Source organism: Electrophorus electricus, chromosome 11, assembly GCF_041902795.1.
Source record: "Electrophorus electricus isolate QZ-2024a chromosome 11, ASM4190279v1, whole genome shotgun sequence".
Lineage (NCBI taxonomy): Eukaryota > Metazoa > Chordata > Actinopteri > Gymnotiformes > Gymnotidae > Electrophorus > Electrophorus electricus.
Genome location: NC_137507.1, coordinates 278349 through 303076, shown reverse-complemented (window position 1 = coordinate 303076; position 24728 = coordinate 278349). Strand labels below are relative to the sequence as shown.

The following is a 24728-nucleotide window of genomic DNA, read 5'->3' as shown; positions in this document are numbered from 1 at the left end:
ATCACAGATGGAAAATCAAGACATGAACATGAAACTTGAAGCCATGACTTCTTGACAGGATTAATTGTGAATGTTGTTGAAGCAAAGTGTTGACTGTAACACCAGGGGTCACCAGCTGGGGCCTCAGCACCAGCAGCCAAGGTTGAACCTGCCCCCACACCCCTGAGCTGACCAAGACCATTGAATTTGCACACATGTTTGGCGTGGAACATAACCTCTTGTCACAAACAGTTAACGAGATACTATAAATGTACGTTATTCATTTGTTGGAGTTTCACGTAGATTCATTGGCGCATCTAACAAGCTAAGAACAGCCAATGATTTGTGGTGAGAGTGGATCCAAACTGAATTTGCATCAGGATTAGCTGGTCATTACCAACAGCCCTGGATAGCCTGCAGATCAGGCATCCGTTTGTCGGGTGGGTCTGTGCTGGGAAACAAAACACACAGCTGGGTTTTGTTTGTTTGCACAGTATCGGTAGTTGCTTCTAAAACACTGTGTGCTCCGAGGAGTTTCTAACCCTTAAACCCTTGTTGTTAACTCTCAGTAAAGAGAAAGAATATCCTGTTTCTACATGTGGAGAGAGATGAGATAGTGGATGAGTGTGGAAGAGTGAGAGTGAGGGAGTGATGGGATGAGTAAGTGAGGGCGTGAGGTGACGAGTCAGTGTGAGTGAATGAGAGTGAGGGAGTGAAGGGATGAGTGAGTGGATGAGTGAGAGTGAAGGAGCGGTCCTAGTAGATGATTTGGGAAGCAGCTCAGTGTCTCATGGAGTACATGTGTTTCTCGTTAGGTGCTCAGATCTATCCGGGTGTTGCTCGCTGCTGGCTCCTGGTCCTGTGGATTTGTCCTCAGTGACAAGACTCATTCCTCTCCCAGTGCCAGAGTGCAACTCTCCCTCCTCTCTGGACACAGCCTACTGTCCAATGCATCCAAGCACCCACCTTGGGAGCAGGGACCTGGAGCCTGATAGGGAAGGTCTGATAGGGAAGATCTGATAGGGAAGGTCTGATAGTGAAGGGTCTGATAGGGAAGGTCTGATTTAGAGTAGGTCACTGATGTAGAGTACACGGCTGTGGTCAGGGGTGTGGTCAGTGATGTAGTATACAGGGGTGTGGTCAGGGGTGTAGTCAGTGATGTAGAGTACAGGAGTTTGGTCATGGGTGTAGAGTATAGGGGTGTGGTCAAGGGTGTGGTCAGAAGTGTAGTCAATGCTGTAGAGTACAGGGGTGTGGTCAGGGGTCTCGAGTTCAGGGGTGTGGTCAGTGATGTCGAGTACAGGGGTGTGGTCAGTGATGTCGAGTACAGGGGTGTGGTCAGTGCTTTCTTTTCTTTATCTGGAAACATCTCTCCATGGTTCTTTTAACAATTCCTTGCATTGGCTAATAAGATGCTGGTATGTTTGGTGTGTGATTTATTAGATAACATTTCTTTAAAAGATCAGGTCAATGAAAACTGTTAAAATAAAGTGTCTTCTGACAGTTCTGAACATAAAAAGTACAAAAGGTCTCATGGAGAATACTCTCCATGGAGAATACTCTCCATGATGGTGTGCTTTGTCTGTAGTACCAACGTACTACACAAGTATACTTTCACAATAACATCTGGTGCAGATATTTAAAAAAAACTGAACAAAGCAATCATACAAACTGATTTCTTCCCCTGGTCTGGGTTTCATTCCTAGACACAATGACTTTGGGATAGCATCAGGAATGTTACAGAGCAGCACTACACGTACAGACTCCTGCTGGACAGATGAGGCGTACAGTCCACAGTGGCCCTGTCCATCTTCTTTGGTTAATGTGGAAGTAGGAGGAAGCTCGCGGGGAGATGCAGGAGATGGGAGATCTTCGTATCTTTGCTCAAGTTAAAGTTTTAGCAGCTTTCAAAGACATGTGTGGACCATCTGGACATGATTCCCCATTCCAACATCCCAGCACTGCTGGCTCTTACGCTCTGTGTTTTTCTGATGCATGATTGGCTTTCCACGAACTATTATTAATAACAGAAAAGCACGGACTTGTAGCCAGACCCTGTGCCAGTGTGCGGTACAATGTGAAAGGGCATGTGTGTGATGGGCATGTGTGCGTATGTGTGTGTGTGTGTGCGCGTGTGTGTGTGTGTGTGTGTGTGTGTGTGTGTGTGTGTGTGTGTGTGCATACATGTGTGTGTGTGCTGTGCAAGTTTGGAACAGGAGAAACTACTACTTTATATAGTCTGTGTCATAAAACCTATATAAATATGTCATACAAGTGCGATTACAAATCAATTTACATCCTTCCTATTTATGACAAATCATTTTAAATGAGGTAACGTCAGTAAAGGTCCTTCCAAAGTGGCCATATTCAAGGGAGATGACATTTGTTCAGTTGCAAAATCATTAGAGAAAGGAGAAAAAACCCTATGTAGTTATTTATTGTGACAAACAGTGAGAAACTTCAAAAATATTTCAAACATTTTTCAGATGTATGTTACATTTTAAACTACATTAAGGTGGAAGTAATGCTAGAGATCAAGAAGCAGAGCTACCTTTCCTCAGGTACCTGGCTGTTCCCAGGAGACAACGGTCTGATACAGTGGAAGCTTTAAGAAGGGGAATTGTCCTCCATCCACCCGAAGTTGACGGCCTATAGCAGCCTGCAGACACTGTTGTAACACACACTAGTGCAGTGGGTGGTTTTCCAGCTACTTGTGAAGGGGACACATTCACACAGGAAGTGCTCTCGTCTCATTCATTAAGGCACAAGATCCCAGCAGACACCTGTAGCATGGAGATTTCCTCTGCACAGCTCGGCACAAAACAGTCCTTGATGAAAGCATTGTAAGGGTTGTGCCAGACTGCTCCCTTTGATCCGAGCTTTGATCTAAGCTTTGGTCCAAACTGAGGTTCTAGCCAGGATGGCATAAGAAGGCAAGAAAAGAGGAACCATAAGTGAGCTGGGTGTAATGCAGCTGGCCGCAGTTCTGAAGCCTGACAGCACACAGGCTCCAAAAGCCACCGCGGTTCAAACACCCCTCTGAAATGCCGTTGTTACTGAACGACAGAGGCTAGAGACACTACCTCATCTCATGCAGAATTTATAGTAATTAAGAGTAATTCAAATGAACTTGAATTTCAAGTCAGAAAGGTTTGAGATAACACAACCCACTAATCATTACCATGTGCAGCATGTCATATAAGTTTTTTTTGTGCAAATTCCTGTAAATGGAGAGACAATGTTGCAATTGTGAGTCTGTGTTGATGTGTCCAGTAATATCCCCTGGACTGAGCTGTCATGCATAGCAGTGTCTCTCCTGCAGTGTTAACTATGTGGCGTAACAAAACTTTAACTCACTTTTAAAAGACGCTTGCAAAACCTCTCCTTAAGTACCTGCAAATTTCCCCATAACTCTGTTATACAGAGATACCCCAGTGCCAGGGGAGTCAAACGTCGAGGGGAGCGTTTTCTGCTTAAGAGCTTGTAGACGCTCAGAGCTTTACTGCCAAGCACTGCACAATGGCTGCGATTGATTCTACTAAAGCACATGCAGGGCTCTTACACACAGGCCTCTGGGCTTGTAAATAAGCTAGCTAAATGCCTCTTGGACTGTTTTCTGAAGGGCCCATGACTGTTGCTCTAAAAAGGAAAGGAATGTATATGTTTCTGTTGTTATTTTCCCACTGGTTCGGCATGTCTGCAGGTTCGTGAAAGTGCTGGAGTTTTGCACAGTCGGCTTGGTATGGCTGCTGTCAGCTAAGTGGAGCAGAGCCACGGAATTCTCTGCTCTCTTAAATTAAATCCTTCAGCATTCCCAGCTGCAAAACAGAGAGCGGGAGAGAGACTGATATAGGACAGATATACGAGAGGTACAGATCCACTGGAGCTCCTCAGTGACTCCTTCCTCCTTACATTTTTATCATCCCAGAAGTCAACTGGGCAAAGAGTTCAGACATATCCTCTACAGAAACATACGCCCCTAACCTTGTCCCCTCACTGTGTTTGCATGGAGGATTAACTTACACAAGCTGCCGGGCTCTGAGCATTAGTGAGACTAGTACCTTCAATACTGACTTTGGCTAAGTTAATGCCAGATGTTAAATAGTCATTAAACACTTCTGAGAAGTCCTGGACAAGTTCTGTACAGTGTTGCATGATCAGAAGTGTTTGCTCAATCTGTTTTGTGTAGAATATGATGTATAATATCACATTTGTATAGGATATGATATGGATCATATCAGGTTTGCTATCCTATCTTCAGTGAAGTCTGGACATTACTAAGCATGAACATTGACAACACAAAGGCATATTTTCCATTGAATTATGGAATACTCAGAGTACTTCTCATTACAACACATCGTTTACAGTCATGACTCTGTGCACACAGTGTTTGTTTCATATTGTTCAAGCCCTGACTCTCATTGTTCTTGATTAGTATGTTTGCTTAATCTCTCACTCTCATTGTTCTAAATTAGTATAATGTTTGTTTAATCTCCCACTCTCATTGTTCTAGATTAGTATAATGTTTGTTTAATCTCTCACTCTCATTGTTCTAGAGTGTTTGGGAGTGGGAGTTTTTATTATATGGGAGTGTTTTTTATGTAGGAGTGTTCATTGTATGGAAATGGTTTTTATGTGGGAGTGGTTTTTATGTGGGAGTGTTCATTGTATGGGAGTGGTTTTTACGTGGGAGTGGTTTTTATGTGGGAGTGTTCATTGTATGGGAGTGGTTTTTATGTAGGAGTGGTTTTTATATGGGAGTGTTCATTGTATGGGAGTGGTTTTTATGTGGGAGTGGTTATTATTGATCCAGTAATTTAATTTTCATGTGAGTTGAGAAGTCTTGAGTATGGCCTTGTTTACATGAGCTAACACCTCCCTTGACAGTCCCTCTAATGAGCTATGGGGTATTTCTTATTGAACCTGGCTTGACCCGTCCCACTGAGGTACTCAGCTATGGTTTGTTAGTCCTTCAGAGAAATTCTTGGGATCTTTATTTTGGATGCTTTGGTGTAATTTGAGATAATAGATGGAAAAGGCCTTTAGTTCAGAGAATCCTGGCCTGCAAGTTAGAAGAACAGGTAAAACAACTCATGACCATTTCAGTTAAGTCCTGCGAGGCTCTTTGGTACACATGACCTATAAGACCCATTTAGTGGATATATGTTTCATGCTCTCACCTTGGTGAGGCACTTTGGCACTGCAGGGCCTTTCTGGGAGATGCTGCACTAGCCAGTGAAACATTCCAAGCTCACTGGACTTGGCTTAAGTTCTGCAAGGGAAACTTGGTTTCCACTGCCATTTTCTCCGTGCTGTCTGGCTTGCTGTCTGACCCAGTAGGGCCTGTGACTGTACTAGCTACAGCTGACACCCCTGCATCGGCGCCTGCACCGCCGGTCTGTCTCTGCCTGTCTGAGGGATCTCGGGAGATTAGTAGGCGTTTATTAAGTTAGTGATGGAGCACTGGATGTGACAATGGTTCGAGATATCCACATATTAGCTGACATGCGTCCCTGAGACACATCCATCTTAGAGCAGTGCTCCTTTATCTAATCCTTTTTCTCTCAGGGACATTTTTAATGACTTGTGTTCCTGTGCCAGAACATTTCAGTAGAGTTTAAAAAATTGCTTACGAAAATCACAGAAGATTTTCAATCTGCCATCCCTCAACAATTCCAGGGGCTTAAGTTTGATGGTGATATATTTATATACCAGTTCATGGACTACTGTCCACAGAAAACTGTCCTCCAGGCCTGTCCTCAGTCCAGAAACTAAATATACGCCCAGCACATGCAGGGTGTCTGTAGAACAAATGTCCCAAAACAAGTGTATGAATGTTTGACTCATGAGGTTGGAATGCGCTGAGCTTACCTCACTCACCTTGTACTTTCTGGTCATGGATAATGGTCTATTCAGACTGTTCATTTATGCTCTCTTGGCCATGACCAATGCAAAATCTAATTTACTGCAATAGGAAGGCCTGTCTCGGAGTAATCAGGAGACAGTTGAAATGTCCAATGTGCTTGGCCTCCTCACCCTCCATTTGTCACAGTTTTTCCTTTTTAAAAAGCTTAAATAGTAGGATTTAGAAATGCTTTATTACACAATTTATGATCTCAGAAGCACGGCTGACAGACCAAACCTTCCTGAACTCATCTGACGGCCATTCTCCTTCCGGCCACCCTGGGTCATCAAGGCACATGGGCTCCATTTATGTAGAATTGCCATGTGTGAAGATAACATGATCTTGACATAAATATTCAATGAGTTCAAATTCCTTTCTCCTGCAGCCAAAGAGATTTCTTAAGTGTTTTAATCTTGCACCCTCTGCTCCTCCTCTCTCTCTCCCTCCCTCTCTCTCCCTCTCCCCTCTCTCCCTCTCTCTCCTTTTGTCCCTCCCCCTCCCTCTCTCTTCTTCTCTCTCGCCCTATCTCTATCCCCTCCCTCTCTTTCACTCTCTCTCTCCCTCTCTCCCCTGCTCTCTCCCTCCCTCTCTCTCTATTCCTTAATCCCTCTTCCTCTTCATTACCTTTCTCTCTTTCTCATGTTACAAAGCTGCCCCATCTGGTGTTTACAGTCTAAAATGACTAAGAAGAATGTTTTGATTGTTCTGAGAGATTGTTTTGCCTGCCAAATAACATTTTTAATGTGAGTTTGAAATGTGGGAGTTGAAACAAGCAGAGCTTCCTGACTGTGACTGATAATCCCAGTCTTCCAGCACTATGTCCTTCTCTCAGATATCCCTTTCTCTTCTTTCCCTTCTGCTCCAAGGTTATGGAAATTTGGGAGCAGGTGGCTTTGGCACAGGAGGACTCGTACCTGGAGGTGTAGTACTGTTCATGACTTACTCTATGATATTCTGAGAATCTCCTTGTAATCAGTGAACCCACAGGAATGACACTGTATGTCTGTGATACGTTGCCTGAGAAAGGCTGTCAGCCTCCACTGACAAACCTTCTCCTCACTGGGATTCTTTCTTTCTTTCTTTCTTTCTTTCTTTCTTTCTTTCTTTCTTTCTTTCCATACTAACCTGAATGTACTGAAGGTGCTACACACAATGTTATAACAAAATATATTCAACAATCCTTTGTATCGATTACACTCACTTTGATGGTGAAAAATTAATAGGAATTTATACCAGAACAATATGTCAACATGTCCTTAAAACGTCACCTGTCCCTAAAATAAGGACAGGACATGAAGTCGTGTTGGCTATGCAACAGGGGACAGAGCAAAACACCAGGTCCTGACCTCAGGAAACCACAGAACAAAAGGGGAATTGTTTTAAAACATTTTCCATCTATAAAGAATTTTCTCCTGCTAGCAACTGAGCATTAATACTTTGGAACATTTGTGCCAACATACATATTGTTCTTCATCATCTTCATCTTCATCATCTTCCTTCATCATCACCTTCAAATGACCTGAATGACCCTTATGACCTGTATGACCCCTATGACCCCTATGACTCATGTTTTCCATGTAACCGGTTGTTTTTCTTCTCTAGCGGGGTTTGGGGGGTATGGTGGTGGCTTATATCCTGGAGGACTAAAACCTGCTAAACCAGGTTAACACAGACATATCAACACATCAGCAAATCCCAAAGTCACTATAGTTCTGTTATATGCAGAGTGAGTTATTCCTCTGGAGTTGCTGAGCCTGTGTCGTTTGCTGTCTGTCAGGTCTTGGAGGGGGGGGTGCAGGCAGAGGTCCTTACCCCTACGACCCGAGCCTCGGCACCGGTGAGTGGCCTACTTCAGACATGCTTCTGTAAAGCTGTTTTGATCAGTCCCTCTGTGAAAAAACTAAGATGTGACCTGCTGACCTCCTACAGGTACTGGAGCCAAAGCCTTAAAGCCTGGAAAAGGAGGTGTGGGAACATGACCTCCGATCACTGTGCTCATTCTGATCACTGTTCAGTCTGATCACTTTGCTCACTGTTCACTCTGTTAATCGATCTCTCTGTTCACTCTTATCACTGTTCACTCTGTTCACTCTGCTCACTCTCTTCACTCAGCTCAGTCTGTTCACTCTGCCAGTTCTCTATGTGTTGTGTCATGTCTTGAGTGCAGGTAGGTAAAGGTGTTTGAAAGTAGGTGAAAGGGTAAAAAAACATGTCAAGCTGACCTAATTCTCAAATGACTCATTCAAGAGTTTCTTTTAGATGACAAATAAATAAATGATCTTGACAGACTCTCACACTCAGTACAGGCCACTGCACAGCACTGACAGAGCTCCACTGGGGATGATGTTGCAGTTAGACAGGCTGAAACAGGGGTCTCTCTACACGAACGAGGCAGCACGTCCTCAGGCGTCCGCCAGTAACAGCCCTGGCTTTTCATGGTTTTCCAGTTGGCTTGAGCTTCAGTTAAAGTTCATCAGATCTGGAGCCAAATCCACCAGTGTGTGTGGGGGGAGTCATGCTGGTGGCTTGTGTTGGTGGCACAACCCAGCATTGCAGTACACACTCTAACAGATGCCTGCTGTTTAGTGTCAGATAGGGGAAGGTCAGACAAACACAGAGCTACTCTGATATGTGCCAGACTCTGTGAGTACTTCTTCCAGCTCACACGAAGACTTAATAACACACAACCTAAGATCAGAATTCAAGATATGCACCTTAGTAGATATGGTCCTTGCCTTTTGTGTGTGTGTGTGTGTGTGTGTGCATGTGTGTGTGTGTTTGTGCTCTCCTGCAGGTGCGGGTACTGGAGGAACTGGGCTTGTTCCTGGCACTGGGGGTACAGGTGCAGTTCTCCCAGGTGGAGGTAAGACCTATATCATGTATGTCCTGTGGGTGTGTGTGTGTGTGTGCGTGTGTGTGTGTGTGTGTGTGTGTGTGTGTGTGTGTGTGTGTGTGTGTGTGTGTATGTGTGTGTGCGTGTCTTTATGATAGTGTTTTATGCTCTTTAAACTCTCTAAATGAGCTTCTCGGGTCTCAGAGGGTCTTTTTCCTCCCAAAACAAGGGTTAGATTTAAACTGACTGTTCATCTTCCTGTGTGCTAGCACCAGTCATTCCTCAGACTGGACTGCCAGGAGTAGGGCCAGGTGTTAAGGCCGCAAAGCCAGGAAAGGCACCAGTGCCAGGTAGGTGTGTGTGTGTGTGTGTGTGTGTGTGTGTCAGAGTGTGTGTGTGTGTGTGTGTGTGTGTGTGTGTGTGTGTGTGTGTGTCAGAGTGTGTGTGTGTGTGTGTGTGTGTGTGTGTGTGTGTCAGTGTGTGTGTCTGAGGAGAGCTTATCCTGTTCTCAGGTAATATGTAGTGATGCAGTAATGTCATTATAACAGCCCAGGTGTGTCAGGTAGGGTGTTCAACCATTACACATGTTCAGTCCCACTGGCCTTTGCAGGCGTTGGAGTACCTGGAGCTTTTCAAGGTGGACTTGTCCCTGGTCAAGGTGTGTTCTGCTTCCATAGTTATCAGGTCCTTTTTGTGACCAGTTAGCCTGCTATCCTAGGATGCTAACGTTTTGCATGTAATGAAGCTGTGGTGTTTCCTGAACCCTCCCTGCATCTTCAGGATTCGGAGGTCGAGGAGTTCTCCCAGGTGTAGCCACAGGAAGTGGGCTCAAGCCAAAGTCAGGTAACACCTTTACGACTCCAACCTTTCCACATGTTAACTGAGCTTTTAAAAACTTGCCACTGGTCACACACTGCTTCTTGTGGGGATTATGGGTGTTACCATATAATCGATAATCCAGTGTTCCTTCACGTTTCCTATTGTGGTCTACAGATGCTGGAGGGGGCACTGGCTTCATGCAGCCTGGCGTGTTTCATGGGTACCCACTGAAATCTCCCAAAGCTCCAGGTACATCACACGTTTCATCTATTTACAAACAACATTCAGTTGTTCATTGTTTGATCCACTTATAATTTAGTTCCACAAAAGTGATTTAAAAACATTACTGACTATGAGTCAGCAAGGTGATGTCTTTGCCATTAGTGAGCAGTGTGAACTCTTGGTCCTGACCGTGCGTAGCAGCGTATATTTCCCCCACTGCACAGATACACTCTGCCTTATTATGGACAAACTACGCTTGTTTTGGTTCCGCCTAGAGGTTCCATACAGTGTGTGGATCTGGAGAAACTCTAGTGCCATCACTTCTCTTCTTGAAGCCAACACTAACAACACTGGGGCTGTAACATTCCCGCGCTGTTGCATTCCAAATGTTCGTTATTTTGGGTCAGATCTGAACTTTATGTTGCTTCTATAGTGTATTAAGGAAGTAGTCTGAGCAGCAGTGTTCAGAAGTACTCCAAACATGGACACAAGTGTCTCCAGCACCCAGGACTTCTCACACAGCTGCTACTTTGAACAGTTAAAATGTTTGTATTTGTGACATGAGCTAATTAAATTTGGACAAATTTTAAGGAACGTAGAAAAATAAAGAAATGTCAGTGTTGTACTTATTTTAACTGGTGTATTCTGTGGGGATATTTTCATTACTTACACTTAAATATGGAATATATCCAGATCATTGAGAGGCAATTGTTCAATTATATTATTAGTGTATGTTTATTATTTCATCAACAAATGTGGACTGAAGTTTTTTTTTACGAATTCACATTTTTCGGCAGATCAAAAGAGAACATGATGCCAAGTTAAAAGATAATGTTTGGAGATGGAAAGTTCCAGTTTTCAGAGTAATAACCCCAGCTTGGATAATGTAATGTTTCCCAGGTTTGGGGGGTTAGATTTAACTGAAAGCAGCTGCCCACGCTGTTGTTCAGTTTGGCGCCTTCATGCAGCGCTTTCACTCTTCTTTTTTGGAAGTCACATGCATAAAGCATGACCGATCTGTCACCAAACCTGCTGGAACTCTACAATATAGAACCCAATGCTAACTTATTCTCAGGACATTTAACCCGGCACTTATATGTGCATTGGAAATGGCTATTGCAATGAAACAAAAAAGAAATCACTAACTTTTCCAAGTGGATTGTCATGAGTACACCCCACTTCACAGACCTAAACACTGAAGTCAATGGAATTTTCTGGAGTTTTGTATGAATGGTTCTAAATATATTATCTACTCTAATAATAATAATAATAATAATAATAATAATAAAACACAACGAACATTTTAACATAGAAAACATTTCCCATATATTTCTTTAAACCACCCATTCCAGCCATGGTCATTGATATAAAAACATATCGACCTCTAGCACAATGACCTTATCAAAACTGGGTCTCTGGAGTCAGGTATTTCAGTAAGGTCAGATGTGGGTATGACCTAGACTGCCACATAAAAACACACAGATGTCTAGACGTCTACTGCAGAGTGTGCAGTATGATACAATATGATCCAGTACCTGAACAGGGCATAGAGAAAAGAGATTTTAGAGGGCAGAGGGGAAAGGGCAGAACCTCGTCAGACTGGAAACCATTACAGGATTTCTAAAGGTGCGTTGATGAGCCCATCCTACGCAGAATAGTGCAAACCACACAGCTAGCATTTCAAACATGTGATAGAGGCATGGCATGACAGCTAGAGCTGCAGGTGTTTTCTGCACTCCATAAGTTGTTCACACTAAGTACTGACCCACACATAGTGCTGACCCACACTGAGTACTGACCCACACTCATTACTGACACACATAGTGCTGACCCACACTCAGTACTGACCCACACTCATTACTGACACACATAGTGCTGACCCACACTCAGTACTGACCCACACTCAGTCTTGACCTACACATAGTGCTGACCCACAATCAGTACTGACCCACACTCATTACTGACCCACACATAGTGCTGATCCACACTCAGTACTGACCCACACTCAGTACTGACCAACACTCAGTCCTGACCCACACATAGTGCTGATCCACACTCAGTACTGACCCACACGTAGTGCTCACCCACACTCATTACTGATCCACATAGTGCTGATCCACACTCATTACTAACTCACATATAGTGCTGACCCACACTCAGTACTGTTCCACACACAGTACTGACAACAATGTCAACCCCCACACACCAATGTCAACCCCCACACACCTACGTCAATTGCTCATCCAGCGTCTGGAGTGGAGAGTTTGTTCCTTGGTGTGGGTTTTCTTAAGTGCCACAGGTCAGGACAGCCTGCACTCACTGAGGAAAAAATGAATTCCAAGTTGTCATGAAATGTTTACATCAGAATGTCAGGGTTTCTGTCTGTGATCAAAAACATAAGAGGAGTTGTGTCTTTCAGAGAGATGAGAATGATTCAATACCCAGGAGTGTATCAGAGAAGCTTCTTACTTCAGACTGAGCAAATGAACAGTCACATGCTGTTCCGTGATCAGAAGCAGACTGATGGCACATCCTCCCAAAACAGAGGAAGAGTCTGTTTGTTTGTTTGTTTGTTTGTTCGGTTGTGTTTAATAGAAAATTGCAGTTCACAATAGATTAGTAGCTAAAGGAATCTGATGACTGAGGCCGATGACAGTAAAGGAACACTTGTGCTTTTTTATCTGTGCTGTATGTTAAATAAGATCTTTACTTATTATTAGAACTTAGATGAATATCAGATACCATATTAGGAGACATTCAAGCAGAACTCCAGATAAGCCTGTAGGGTTCACACACAGTTCCTCAGAACTCTATATACATATCTTAAACATCTGAACACATAATTTTTAGTATCTGGATGACATTTTTACATCTACATTTTACTTTGTTATTTAAAACTGAATGCTGTGCATTGCTTCAACAGGTGGCGCTGCTTACACTGGTGGCAAACTTCCCTATGGTACAGTGAGCTGGCGACAGCATGCATGAGAAAGCCTGTGCTTGATCTGCTTCTGTTGCATGGTGACATGTTGCCTCACTCTTACGTGTGTATGTGTGTTAGGTTATGGAGGCTTCGGGGGCAGTTCTGGATTACCTGGTGGTACAGGAGGAGCTGGCACCAAGCCAGGATTCCCCACTGGGACTGGTGTGTAATAGGCATTTGTAAGAGAATCAATATATATATATGTAAAAGACTGACAACTACTGAAATCTCAAGCTATGAGCACACTGCCCAGTTTAACAGTCTCTGCACGCATGTTCAATTATAATAAGAGCAGGAGGCACATGTCCCCTGGTTCACATCTGTGACCTCTGTGTATGCAGGTGTGGGGACCTTAGGCATCTCAGCTGTGCAGGCCAAAGCTGCTAAGTACGGTAATGTCTTAGTCTTCAGGGTCCAGTCCTGTCATCACTGCACAGTTTATTACATGGGGACCTGCTATTATAGTGGCATTTGTTACCAAGTGGTCAAACTGCAGTATCTTTAGTTTAGTTTATGCTTCTCTTCTAGGAGCTGGGATCGGTGTCGGAGGTGTTCCAGGGGCTGGAGGACTTTACCCTGGTGTCGGGGGTGTTCCAGGGGCTGGAGGACTTTACCCTGGTGTCGGGGGTGTTCCAGGGGCTGGAGGACTTTACCCTGGTGTCGGAGGTGTTCCAGGGGCTGGAGGATTTTACCCTGGTGTCGGAGGTGACTAATAAAATTATTATTCTCAGTTACACTCACTTATGTTTTGTTCTGTTATTCTCAGTTATGCTCTGCTACGCTCTATTTTGCTCAGTTACGCTCAACTATGCTCAGTCATGCTCAGTTACACTCACTTATGCTTTGTTATGCTCTATTACGCTCAGTTATACTCTGTTATGCTGTGTTATTCTCAGTTATGCACTGTTACGCTCTGTTATGCTTAGTTACGCTCAAATATGCTCAGTTATGCTTAGTTATACTCACTTATGTTCTGTTACGCTATGTTATGCGCAGTTACACCCTTTTATGCTCTGTTATTTTCAGTTATGCTCTGTTACGCTCTATTATGGTCAGTTACGTTCAACTATGCTCAGTTATGCTCAGTTTCGTTGTGTTTTGCTCTTTTATTAACAGTTATGCTCAGTTACGCTCTGTGTAGTCATCAGTGTTTGTTTTCTTGCAGGTGGGGTTTTTTTTTCACCTGCCCAGGCTAAAGCAGCTAAATATGGCAAGTGATTATATTTCGGTAAAGCTGTCTTTTGTCTTTGTAAACTAAAAAGGAGCAAAACAAATAAAACTAGATACAAATAAAACTAAATATACTGATTCTAACCCTAAATCCACATTAAATGATATTTTTCTGTACTTCACTCATTTAAAAAATATACATTTTTGCTTTGTGCTTTAGTTACAGATGTTTTCCTCATGTTTAGCAGGTACTGGTGCTGGTTTAGGTGGAGCTGGCAGTGTACCAGGAGCTGGAGGATTCTATGGAACAGGAGGTAAGAGCGAGAGAAACAGATCCTAAGACGTCCTGTTAAGTTTTTGCTTGTTTAAGCTTGTTCTGTGTCATATATCCCCTGATGAGTTGCTGATACTGATGTGTCATGAATACTGATGAGTCATTAACACTGATGTTACAGTGTTACTGTTATGCTCTGTTACTCTCAGTTATGCTTAGTTACGCTCTGTTATGCTCTGTTATTCTCAGTTATGCTCTGTTACGCTCAGCTATGCTCAGTTATGCTCAGTTACACTCACTAATGCTCTGTTATACTCTGTTATGCTCAGTTACGATCTGTTATGCTCTGTTATTCTCAGTTACACTCTGTTATGCAGTTATTTTCAGTTATGTTCTGTTATGATCAGTTATGCTCACATATGCTCAGTTATGCTCAGTCACACTCACTTATGCTCTGTTACACTCTGTTACACTCAGTTACAATCTGTTATGCTCTGTTATTCTCAGTTACACTCTGTTATGCGGTTATTTCCGTTATGCTCTGTTATGCTCAGTTATGCTCACATATGCTCAGTTATGTTCAGTTACACTCACTTATGCTCTGTTACACTCTGTTACGCTCATTTACACTCTGTTATGCTCAGTTATGCTCAACTATGCTCAGTTATTCTCAGTTACGCTGTTATGCTCTGTTATGCTCTGTTATACTCAGTTATGCTCAGCTTTGATCAGTTATGATCAGTTACACTCACTTATGCTCTGTTACACTCTGTTACGTTCACTTATGCTCTGTTATGCTCTGTTATTCTCAGTTATGCTCTGCTACGCTGTTATGCTCAACTATGCTCAGTTATTCTCAGTTATGCTGTTATGCTCTGTTATGCTCTGTTATACTCAGTTATGCTCAGCTTTGATCAGTTATGATCATTTACATTCACTTATGCTCTGTTATGCTCTATTACACTCAGTTACACTCTGTTATGCTCTGTTATTCTCAGTTATGCTCTGTTACGCTCTGATATGCTCAGTTACGCTCAGATATGCTCAGTTATGCTCAGTAACACTCACTTATGTTCTGTTATGCTATGTTATGCACAGTTACACTCTTTTATGCTCTGTTATTCTCAGTTATGCTCAGTTACGCTCTGTGTAGTCATCAGTGTTTGTTTTCTTGCAGGTGGGGGGGGTCTTTCACCTGCCCAGGCTAAAGCAGCTAAATATGGCAAGTAATTGTATTTATGTAAAGCTGTTTTTTGTCATTGTAAACTAAAAAGGAGCAAAACAAATACAATTAAATACAAATAAAAACAATAGACTGATTCTAACCTTAAATCCACATTTTAAATTATATTTTTCTGGACTTCATTCATTTAAAAATATATAAGTTTTTGCTTTGTGCTTTAGTTACAGATGTTTTCCTCATGTTTAACAGGTGCTGGTGCTGGTTTAGGTGGAGCTGGTACTGGTTTAGGTGGCGCTGGTACTGGTTTAGGTGGAGCTGGCAGTGTACCAGGAGCTGGAGGATTCTACCCTGGAACAGGAGGTAAGAGAGAGAGAAACAGATCCTAAGACATCCTGTTAAATTTTTGCTTGTTTAAGCTTGTTCTGTGTATCCCCTGATGAGTTATGCTCACATATGCTCAGTTATGTTCAGTTACACTCACTTATGCTCTGTTACACTCTGTTATGCTCTGTTATGTTCAGTTATGCTCAGCTTTGATCAGTTATGATCAGTTACACTCACTTATGTTCTGTTACGCTCTGTTACGTTCACTTATGCTCTGTTATGCTCTGTTATTCTCAGTTATGCTCTGCTACGCTGTTATGCTCAGTTATGCTCAACTATGCTCAGTTATTCTCAGTTACGCTGTTATGCTCTGTTATGCTCTGTTATACTCAGTTATGCTCAGCTTTGATCAGTTATGATCATTTACACTCACTTATGCTCTGTTATGCTCTATTACACTCAGTTACACTCTGTTATGCTCTGTTATTCTCAGTTATGCTCAGTTACGCTCAGATATGCTCAGTTATGCTCAGTAACACTCACTTATGTTCTGTTATGCTATGTTATGCACAGTTACACTCTTTTATGCTCTGTTATTCTCAGTTATGCTCAGTTACGCTCTGTGTAGTCATCAGTGTTTGTTTTCTTTCAGGTGGGGGGGGTCTTTCACCTGCCCAGGCTAAAGCAGCTAAATATGGTGAGTGATTGTATTTCTGTAAAGCTGTTTTTTGTCATTGTAAACTAAAAAGGAGCAAAACAAATACAACTAAATACAAATAAAAACAATAGACTGATTCTAACCTTAAATCCACATTTTAAATTATATTTTTCTGGACTTCATTCATTTAAAAATATATAAGTTTTTGCTTTGTGCTTTAGCTACAGATGTTTTCCTCATGTTTAACAGGTGCTGGTGCTGGTTTAGGTGGAGCTGGTACTGGTTTAGGTGGCGCTGGTACTGGTTTAGGTGGAGCTGGCAGTGTACCAGGAGCTGGAGGATTCTACCCTGGAACAGGAGGTAAGAGAGAGAGAAACAGATCCTAAGACATCCTGTTAAATTTTTGCTTGTTTAAGCTTGTTCTGTGTATCCCCTGATGAGTTATGCTCACATATGCTCAGTTATGTTCAGTTACACTCACTTATGCTCTGTTACACTCTGTTACGCTCAGTTACACTCTGTTATGCTCTGTTATTCTCAGTTACGCCCTGTTACGCTCTGTTACGCTCTGTTATGTTCAGTTATGCTCAGCTTTGATCAGTTATGATCAGTTACGTTCACTTATGCTCTGTTATGCTCTGTTATTCTCAGTTATGCTCTGCTACGCTGTTATGCTCAGTTATGCTCAACTATGCTCAGTTATTCTCAGTTATGCTGTTATGCTCTGTTATGCTCTGTTATACTCAGTTATGCTCAGCTATGATCAGTTATGATCATTTACACTCACTTATGCTCTGTTATGCTCTATTACACTCAGTTACACTCTGTTATGCTCTGTTATTCTCAGTTATGCTCTGTTACGCTCTGATATGCTCAGTTACGCTCAGATATGCTCAGTTATGCTCAGTAACACTCACTTATGTTCTGTTATGCTATTTTATGCACAGTTACACTCTTTTATGCTCTGTTATTCTCAGTTATGCTCAGTTACGCTCTGTGTAGTCATCAGTGTTTGTTTTCTTGCAGGTGGGGGGGGTCTTTCACCTGCCCAGGCTAAAGCAGCTAAATATGGCAAGTAATTGTATTTCTGTAAAGCTGTTTTTTGTCATTGTAAACTAAAAAGGAGCAAAACAAATACAACTAAATACAAATAAAAACAATAGACTGATTCTAACCTTAAATCCACATTTTAAATTATATTTTTCTGGACTTCATTCATTTAAAAATATATAAGTTTTTGCTTTGTGCTTTAGTTACAGATGTTTTCCTCATGTTTAACAGGTGCTGGTGCTGGTTTAGGTGGAGCTGGTACTGGATTAGGTGGCGCTGGTACTGGTTTAGGTGGAGCTGGCAGTGTACCAGGAGCTGGAGGATTCTACCCTGGAACAGGAGGTAAGAGAGAGAGAAACAGATCCTAAGACATCCTGTTAAATTTTTGCTCGTTTAAGCTTGTTCTGTGTATCCCGTGATGAGTCATTAACACTGAGGAGTCATTAACACTGATGATTCCTTAATACTGATGACTGATTACACTGATGAGTCAATAACACCGATGAATCACTAATTTTGATGTGTCATTAACACTAATGCATCATTAACACAAATGAATAATTAATACTGATGTGTCATTAACACTGATGAGCCATTAACACTGTTGAGTCATTAGTACTGATGAGTCATCAACACTGATGAGTCATCAATGCCGATGAGTCATTAATAGTGATGTGTCATTAACACTGATGAGTCATTAATACTGATGAGTCATTAATATTGATGTGTCATTAACACTGATTAGTCATTAACACGAATGAGTCATTAATACTGATGTGTCATGAATACCGATGTGTCATTAACACTGATGTGTCATCACCAATGATGTGCTCACTTATGGTCTGTTATGCTTAGTTCCGCTCTGTTCCGCTCAGCTATGCTCAGTTATGCTCAGTTACGCTCACTAATGCTCAGTTATTCTTAGTTATGCTCTTTTACACCTGTTATGCTCTCTTACGCTCTGTTATGCTCAGTTATGCTCACATATGCTCAGTTATGCTCAGTTACACTCATTTATGCTCTGTTACGCTCTGTTACGCTCAATTACGCTCAGTTACACTGTTATGCTCTGTTATTCTCAGTTATGCTCTGTTACACTCTGTTATGCTCAGTTGTGCTCAGCTATGATCAGTTATGATCAGTTACACTCACTTATGCTGTTACGCTCTGTTACGCTCAGTTACACTCTGTTATGCTCTGTTATGCTCTCATATGCTCAGTTATGCTCTCATATGCTCAGTTATGCTCAGTTGCACTCTGTTACGCTCAGATATGCTCAGTTATTCTCAGTTACGCTCACTAATGCTCTGTTATGCTCAGTTACGATCTGTTATGCTCTGTTATTCTCAGTTACAGTCTGTTATGCGGTTATTTTCAGTTATGCTCAGTTATGCTCAGTTACACTCACATATGCTCAGTTATGCTCACTAATGCACTGTTACGCTCTGTTACGCTCAGTTACAACCTGTTATGCTCTGTTATTCTCAGTTACACTCTGGTATGCTCTGTTATGCTCAGTTACGATCTGTTATGCTCTGTTATTGTCAGTTACACTCTGTTATGCTCTGTTGTTTTCAGTTATGCTCTGTTACGCTCACTTGCGCTGAACTATTCTCAGTTATGCTCAGTTACGTTCTGTGTAGTCATCAGTGTTTGTTTTCTTGCAGGTGGGGGGGGTCTTTCACCTGCCCAGGCTAAAGCAGCTAAATATGGTGAGTGATTGTATTTCTGTAAAGCTGTTTTTTTGTTATTGTAAACTAAAAAGGAGCAAAACAAATAAAACTAAATACAAATAAAAACTAAATAGACTGATTGTAACCCTAAATACACATTTAAAATGATATTTTTCTGGACTTCACTCATTAAAAAAATATAAGTTTTTGCTTTGTGCTTTAGTTACAGATGTTTTCCTCATGTTTAACAGGTGCTGGTGCTGGTTTAGGTGGAGCTGGTACTGGTTTAGGTGGTGCTGGTACTGGTTTAGGTGGAGCTGGCAGTGTACCAGGAGCTGGAGGATTCTACCCTGGAACAGGAGGTAAGAGCGAGAGAAACAGATCCTAAGACATCCTGTTAAATTTTTGCTTGTTTAAGCTTGTTCTGTGTATCCCCTGATGAGTCATTAACACTGAGGAGTCATTAATACTGATGAGTCATTAACACTAATAAGTCATTAGTACTGATGAGTTATCAACACCGATGAGTAATTTATACCGATGATTAATAGTGATGTGTCATTAACATTGACGAGTCACTGATATTTATGTATCATTAACACTTCAACACCAATGAGTCATTAACACTGATGAGTCATTAACACTGATGAGTCATTAATACTGAAGTGTCATTAACACTGGTTAGTCATTAACATGAATGAGTCATTAATACTGATGAGTCATTAACACTAATGTGTCATGAATACTGATGTGTCATTAACACTGATGTGTCATCACCAATGATGTGCTCACTTATGGTCTGTTATGCTTAGTTCCGCTCTGTTCCGCTCAGCTATGCTCAGTTACGCTCACATATGCTCTGTTACGCTCACTTATGCTCCGTTATTCTTAGTTATGCTCTGTTACACCTTTTATGCTCAGTTATGCTCTGTTAGGCTCTGTTATTCTCAGTTACACCCATTTATGTTTTGCTCTGTTTTTCTCAGTTATGTTCAGTTACGCTCACATATGCTCAGTTATGCTAAGTTACACTCACTTATGCTCTGTTATGCTCAGTTACTCTGTTATGCTCTGTTATTCTGTTATGCTCTGTTACGCCCTGTTATGATCAGTTGTGCTCAGCTATGATCATTTATGATCAATTACACTCACGTATGCTCAGTTACACTCTCTTATGCTCTGTTATTCTCAGTTATGCTCTCTTACACTCTGTTTTGCTCAGTTAAGCTCAGATATGCTCAGTTATGCTCCGTTGCACTCACTTATGTTCAGTTACACTATGTTATGCTCAGTTACACTATGTTATGCTCTGTTATTCTCAGTTATGCTCTGTTACACCCTGTTATGCTCAGTTACATGCTGTTATGCCCTGTTATTCTCAGTTACTCTCTGTTATGCTCAGATATGCTCTGTTATACTCAGTTACACTCACTTATGCTCTGTTACGCTCTGTTACGCTCACTTATGCTCTGTTATGCTCTGTTATTCTCAGTTACACTCTGTTACACTCAGCCATGCTCAGTTATGCTCAGTTATGCTCACTAATGCTCTGTTATGCTCAGTTATGATCTGTTATGCTCAAATATGCTCAGTTATACTCTGTTACACTCACTTATGCTATGTTACGCTCTGTTATGCACAGTTATGCTCAGCTATGATCAGTTACACTCACCTATGCTCTGTTACACTGTTTTGCTCAGTTACACTCTGTTATGCTCTGTTATTCTCAGTTATGCTCGGTTATGCTCTGTAATGCTCAGTTATGCTCAATTATGCTCACTTATGCCCTGTTATGGTCTGTTATGCTCCGTTATGCTCTGTTATGCTCTGTTATTCTCAGTTACGCTCTGTTATGCTCAGCCATGCTCAGTTATGCTCAGTTACGCTCACTAACACTCTGTTATGTTCAGTTACACTCTGTTATGCTCTGTTATTTTCAGTTATGCTCTGTTATGCTCAGTTACACTCAACTATGCTCACCTATACTCAGTTGCACTCTATTATGCTCAGTTACGCTCTGTGTAGTCATCAGTGTTTGTTTTCTTGCAGGTGGGAGGGGGGTTTCACCTGCCCAGGCTAAAGCAGCTAAATATGGCAAGTGATTGTATTTCTGTAAAGTTGTTTTTTGTGACTATAATCTAAAAAGGAGTAAAGCAAATAAAACTTGATACAAATAATAACTAAATAGACTGATTCTAACCCCAAATCCACATTTTAAATGATATTTTTCTGGACTTCACTCATTAAAAAAATATAAATTTTTGCTTTGTGCTTTAGTTACAGATGTTTTCCTCATGTTTAGCAGGTGCTGGTGCTGGTTTAGGTGGAGCTGGTACTGGTTTAGGTGGTGCTGGTACTGGTTTAGGTGGTGTTGGCAGTGTACCAGGAGCTGGAGGATTCTACCCTGGAACAGGAGGTAAGAGAGAGAAAAACAGATCCTAAGATGTCCTGTTAAAATGTTTGCTTGTTTAAGCTTGTTCTGTGTCATATATCCCCTAATGAGTCATTGATACTGATGTGTCATGAATACTGATGAGTCATTAACACGAATGAGTCATTAATACTGATGAGTCATTAGCATTGATGTGTCATTAAGACCGATGAGTCACTAACACTGATGTGTCATTAACACTGATAAATCATTAATTCAGAGGTGTCATTAACACTGATTAGTCACTAATATTGATGTGTCATTAACACTGATGAGTCATTAACACAAATGAGTCATTAATACTGATGTGTCAATAAGACCGATGAGTCACTAACACTGATGTGTCATTAACACTGATAAATCATTAATACAGAGGTGTCATTAACACTGATGAGTCGCTAATATTGATGAGTCATTAACACTGATGTGTCATCAACAATGATGTGTTCACTTATGCTCTGTTACGCTCAGCTATCCTCAGTTATGCTCCGTTACGCTCCGTTATGCTCTATTATTCTCAGTTATGCTCTGTTATGCTTAGCTATGCTCAGTTATGCTCACTTACGCTCACTAATGCTCTGTTACACTGTTATGCTCAGTTACACTCTGTTATGCTCTGTTATTCTCAGTTACATTCTGTTATGCTCTGTTATTTTTGATTTATGCTCTGTTATGCTCAGTTACACTCAGCTATGCTCAGTTATACTCAGTTACACTCTATTATGCACAGTTACACTCTTTTATGCTCTGTTATTCTCAGTTATGCTCAGTTACGCTCTGTGTAGTCATCAGTGTTTGTTTTCTTGCAGGTGGGGGGGGTCTTTCACCTGCCCAGGCTAAAGCAGCTAAATATGGCAAGTGATTGTATTTCTGTAAAGCTGTCTTTTGTCATTGTAAACTAAAAAGGAGCAAAACAAATAAAACTAAATAGAAATAAAAAATAAATAGACTGATTCTAACCCTAAATCCACATTTTAAATTATATTTTTCTGGACTTCACTCATTCAAAAAATATACATTTTTGCTTTGTGATTTAGTTACAGATGTTTTCCTCATGTTTAGCAGGTGCTGGTGCTGGTTTAGGTGGAGCTAATACTGGTTTAGGTGGAGCTGGCAGTGTACCAGGAGCTGGAGGATTCTACCCTGGAACAGGAGGTAAGAGAGAGAGAAACAGATCGTAAGCTGTCCTGTTGAATTTTTGCTTGTTTAAGCTTGTTCTGTGTAATATATATCCTAATGAGCCATTAACACTGTTGCGTCATTAATACTGATGTGTCATTAACACTCATTTGCCATTAACACTAATGAGTCATTAACACTGATGTGTCATGAATATTGATGTATCATTAATACTGATGTGTCATTAACACTGATGTGTCATTAATACCGATGTGTCAATAATATTGATGAGTCATGAACACTGTGTTAAGAAACAACACCCAGTCATATGGTGTTTTTCCATGTCGTGTAGTACTGAATGTGCTGCTGTCTTTAGTGCTGTAACGATCTTAACCTGCTCTGTGATATGACCTGCAGGAGGTCCTGGAGTGCTCACACCCGCTCAGGCCAAAGCTGCTAAATATGGTATCATTCATTTAACCAGTTTAAAACACTCATCTACATATACACATGCACCTACTGGTGTTCATAAGCTCTCAGGGAAGTTCCACTATGCTTGGAAGCAGAGATTTTAATCTTTTTAATCAATGAACTGGTCCTTTAATGGTCTTTTACTTCCTGCTAGGTGTTGGAGCTGGTTTAGGTGGAGCTGGTTTAGGTGGCGCTGGTTTAGGTGGAGCCGGAGTTTATCCCGGATTAGGTGGTAGGCAAAAGCAATTTGCTAATTAGTTTGTGCCTTTGCTATATGCTATCAACACATATGTCTCTAATAAGCAGTGACTATAAATCTATGAATTAAACACATAAGCATCTAAACAATGTCATCAATATGTGCAGGTGCTGCAGGACTTACGCCTGCCCAGGCCAAAGCAGCTAAATATGGTAACAGCAAATCAACTGTTAATATTACATTCAATATTAATGCTTCAGATTTAAATCAAAGAATCTGTTTCACCATGTGAAAGGTGCTGGAGCTGGAACAGGAGGAACAGGGTCTGGCTTGCTTCCAGGAGCTGGAGGAGGTCTTCCCGGAACAGGTTAGGAAGAGAGAGAGAGAGAGAGAGAGAGAGAGAGAGAGAGAGAGAGAGAGAGAGAGAGAGAGAGAAAGAGAGAGAGCGAGTGAGCAAGCATAAACTGGTTTAATAAAAAAGAGGCTTTATTTGCTGTGGTTGCATTATTCTCTTGGAGTCGCTATCACCGCTGAAGAAGCGCAGTCTTTTTAATCACCTGGGTCTTATGAGTCACTCCAGGATGATGTTTTCCTTTCTACAGGAGGACTTACACCTGCTCAGGCCAAAGCAGCTAAATACGGTAATGACCAACACTTTAAACATTATTAAACATTAGCAGTCAGCTTGCCTCAAGATAACTGTTCTGACTTGGAGGAGGTGGGCAGTACATATGTGGTATCTCCATTGGGAAGAATTATAATGCATGTGGCTGGTGTCTTTCTCAGGTGCTGGACTGGGAGGGGCTGGAGGTGTACCAGGCTTTGGGGGGGCCACAGGTAAGAACTACAACTACCTCACCACAGGTAAGAACTATAATTACCTTACCACAGGTAAGAACTAGAATTACCTTACCACAGGTAAGACATTAGAACAACCATACCATAGGTAAAAACTAGAACTACCTTACCACAGGTAAGAACTAGAACTACCTAACCCCGGATAAGATACTAGAACTACTACCTCACTGTTGCACTGAGACTTTCACCTGCTCGGGCCAAAGCAGCTAAGTACGGAAATGTCCAAGAGTTATTCATTATTAAACATTAGCTGTCAGCTCGCCTCAAGATAACTGGCTGTTCTGACTTGGAGAAAGTGGGCAGTACATACATGGCAGCTACACTGGAAAGAGTTATAATGCATGTAGCTGGTGTCTTTCTCAGGTTCTGGACTGGGAGGGGCTGGAGGTGTACCAGGCTTTGGGGGTGCCGCAGGTAAGAACTACAACTACCTTACCACAGGTAAGATATTGGAACTACCTTACCATAAGTGAAATACTAGAACTACTTTACCCCAGGTAAGAACTAATACTACCTTACCACAGGTAAAAACTAGAACTAGAATGTTCTGCCACTTGCTGGGTGGGAGGATGGTGTT

At 41.7% G+C, this 24728-nt stretch overlaps 1 protein-coding gene across 16 annotated transcripts in view; it reads left to right on the top strand.

Annotated features, from left to right (window-relative positions):
* elna (elastin a) overlaps positions 1–24728 on the top strand; it is a 51490-nt gene that overhangs the window by 18759 nt on the left and 8003 nt on the right. For 9 of the 16 annotated variants that reach the window (XM_035527908.2, XM_081722598.1, XM_081722603.1 and 6 more), the window contains exons 4-37: positions 6751–6804; positions 7487–7546; positions 7662–7721; positions 7814–7849; positions 8679–8747; positions 8987–9067; positions 9328–9375; positions 9498–9560; positions 9711–9785; positions 12682–12717; positions 12820–12903; positions 13083–13133; positions 13270–13446; positions 13907–13951; positions 14157–14225; positions 15363–15407; positions 15618–15728; positions 16345–16389; positions 16600–16710; positions 17377–17421; positions 17632–17742; positions 19068–19112; positions 19325–19435; positions 21123–21167; positions 21376–21489; positions 22314–22358; positions 22567–22659; positions 23041–23088; positions 23249–23326; positions 23461–23505; positions 23589–23660; positions 23896–23934; positions 24080–24130; positions 24515–24565. In XM_035527908.2, coding sequence (XP_035383801.2) covers positions 6751–6804; positions 7487–7546; positions 7662–7721; positions 7814–7849; positions 8679–8747; positions 8987–9067; positions 9328–9375; positions 9498–9560; positions 9711–9785; positions 12682–12717; positions 12820–12903; positions 13083–13133; positions 13270–13446; positions 13907–13951; positions 14157–14225; positions 15363–15407; positions 15618–15728; positions 16345–16389; positions 16600–16710; positions 17377–17421; positions 17632–17742; positions 19068–19112; positions 19325–19435; positions 21123–21167; positions 21376–21489; positions 22314–22358; positions 22567–22659; positions 23041–23088; positions 23249–23326; positions 23461–23505; positions 23589–23660; positions 23896–23934; positions 24080–24130; positions 24515–24565 — 2313 coding nt within the window. The remainder of the gene's footprint in view (positions 1–6750; positions 6805–7486; positions 7547–7661; positions 7722–7813; positions 7850–8678; positions 8748–8986; positions 9068–9327; positions 9376–9497; positions 9561–9710; positions 9786–12681; positions 12718–12819; positions 12904–13082; positions 13134–13269; positions 13447–13906; positions 13952–14156; positions 14226–15362; positions 15408–15617; positions 15729–16344; positions 16390–16599; positions 16711–17376; positions 17422–17631; positions 17743–19067; positions 19113–19324; positions 19436–21122; positions 21168–21375; positions 21490–22313; positions 22359–22566; positions 22660–23040; positions 23089–23248; positions 23327–23460; positions 23506–23588; positions 23661–23895; positions 23935–24079; positions 24131–24514; positions 24566–24728) is intronic. The other 7 variants (XM_081722597.1, XM_081722596.1, XM_081722595.1 and 4 more) reach the window with 7 other exon arrangements.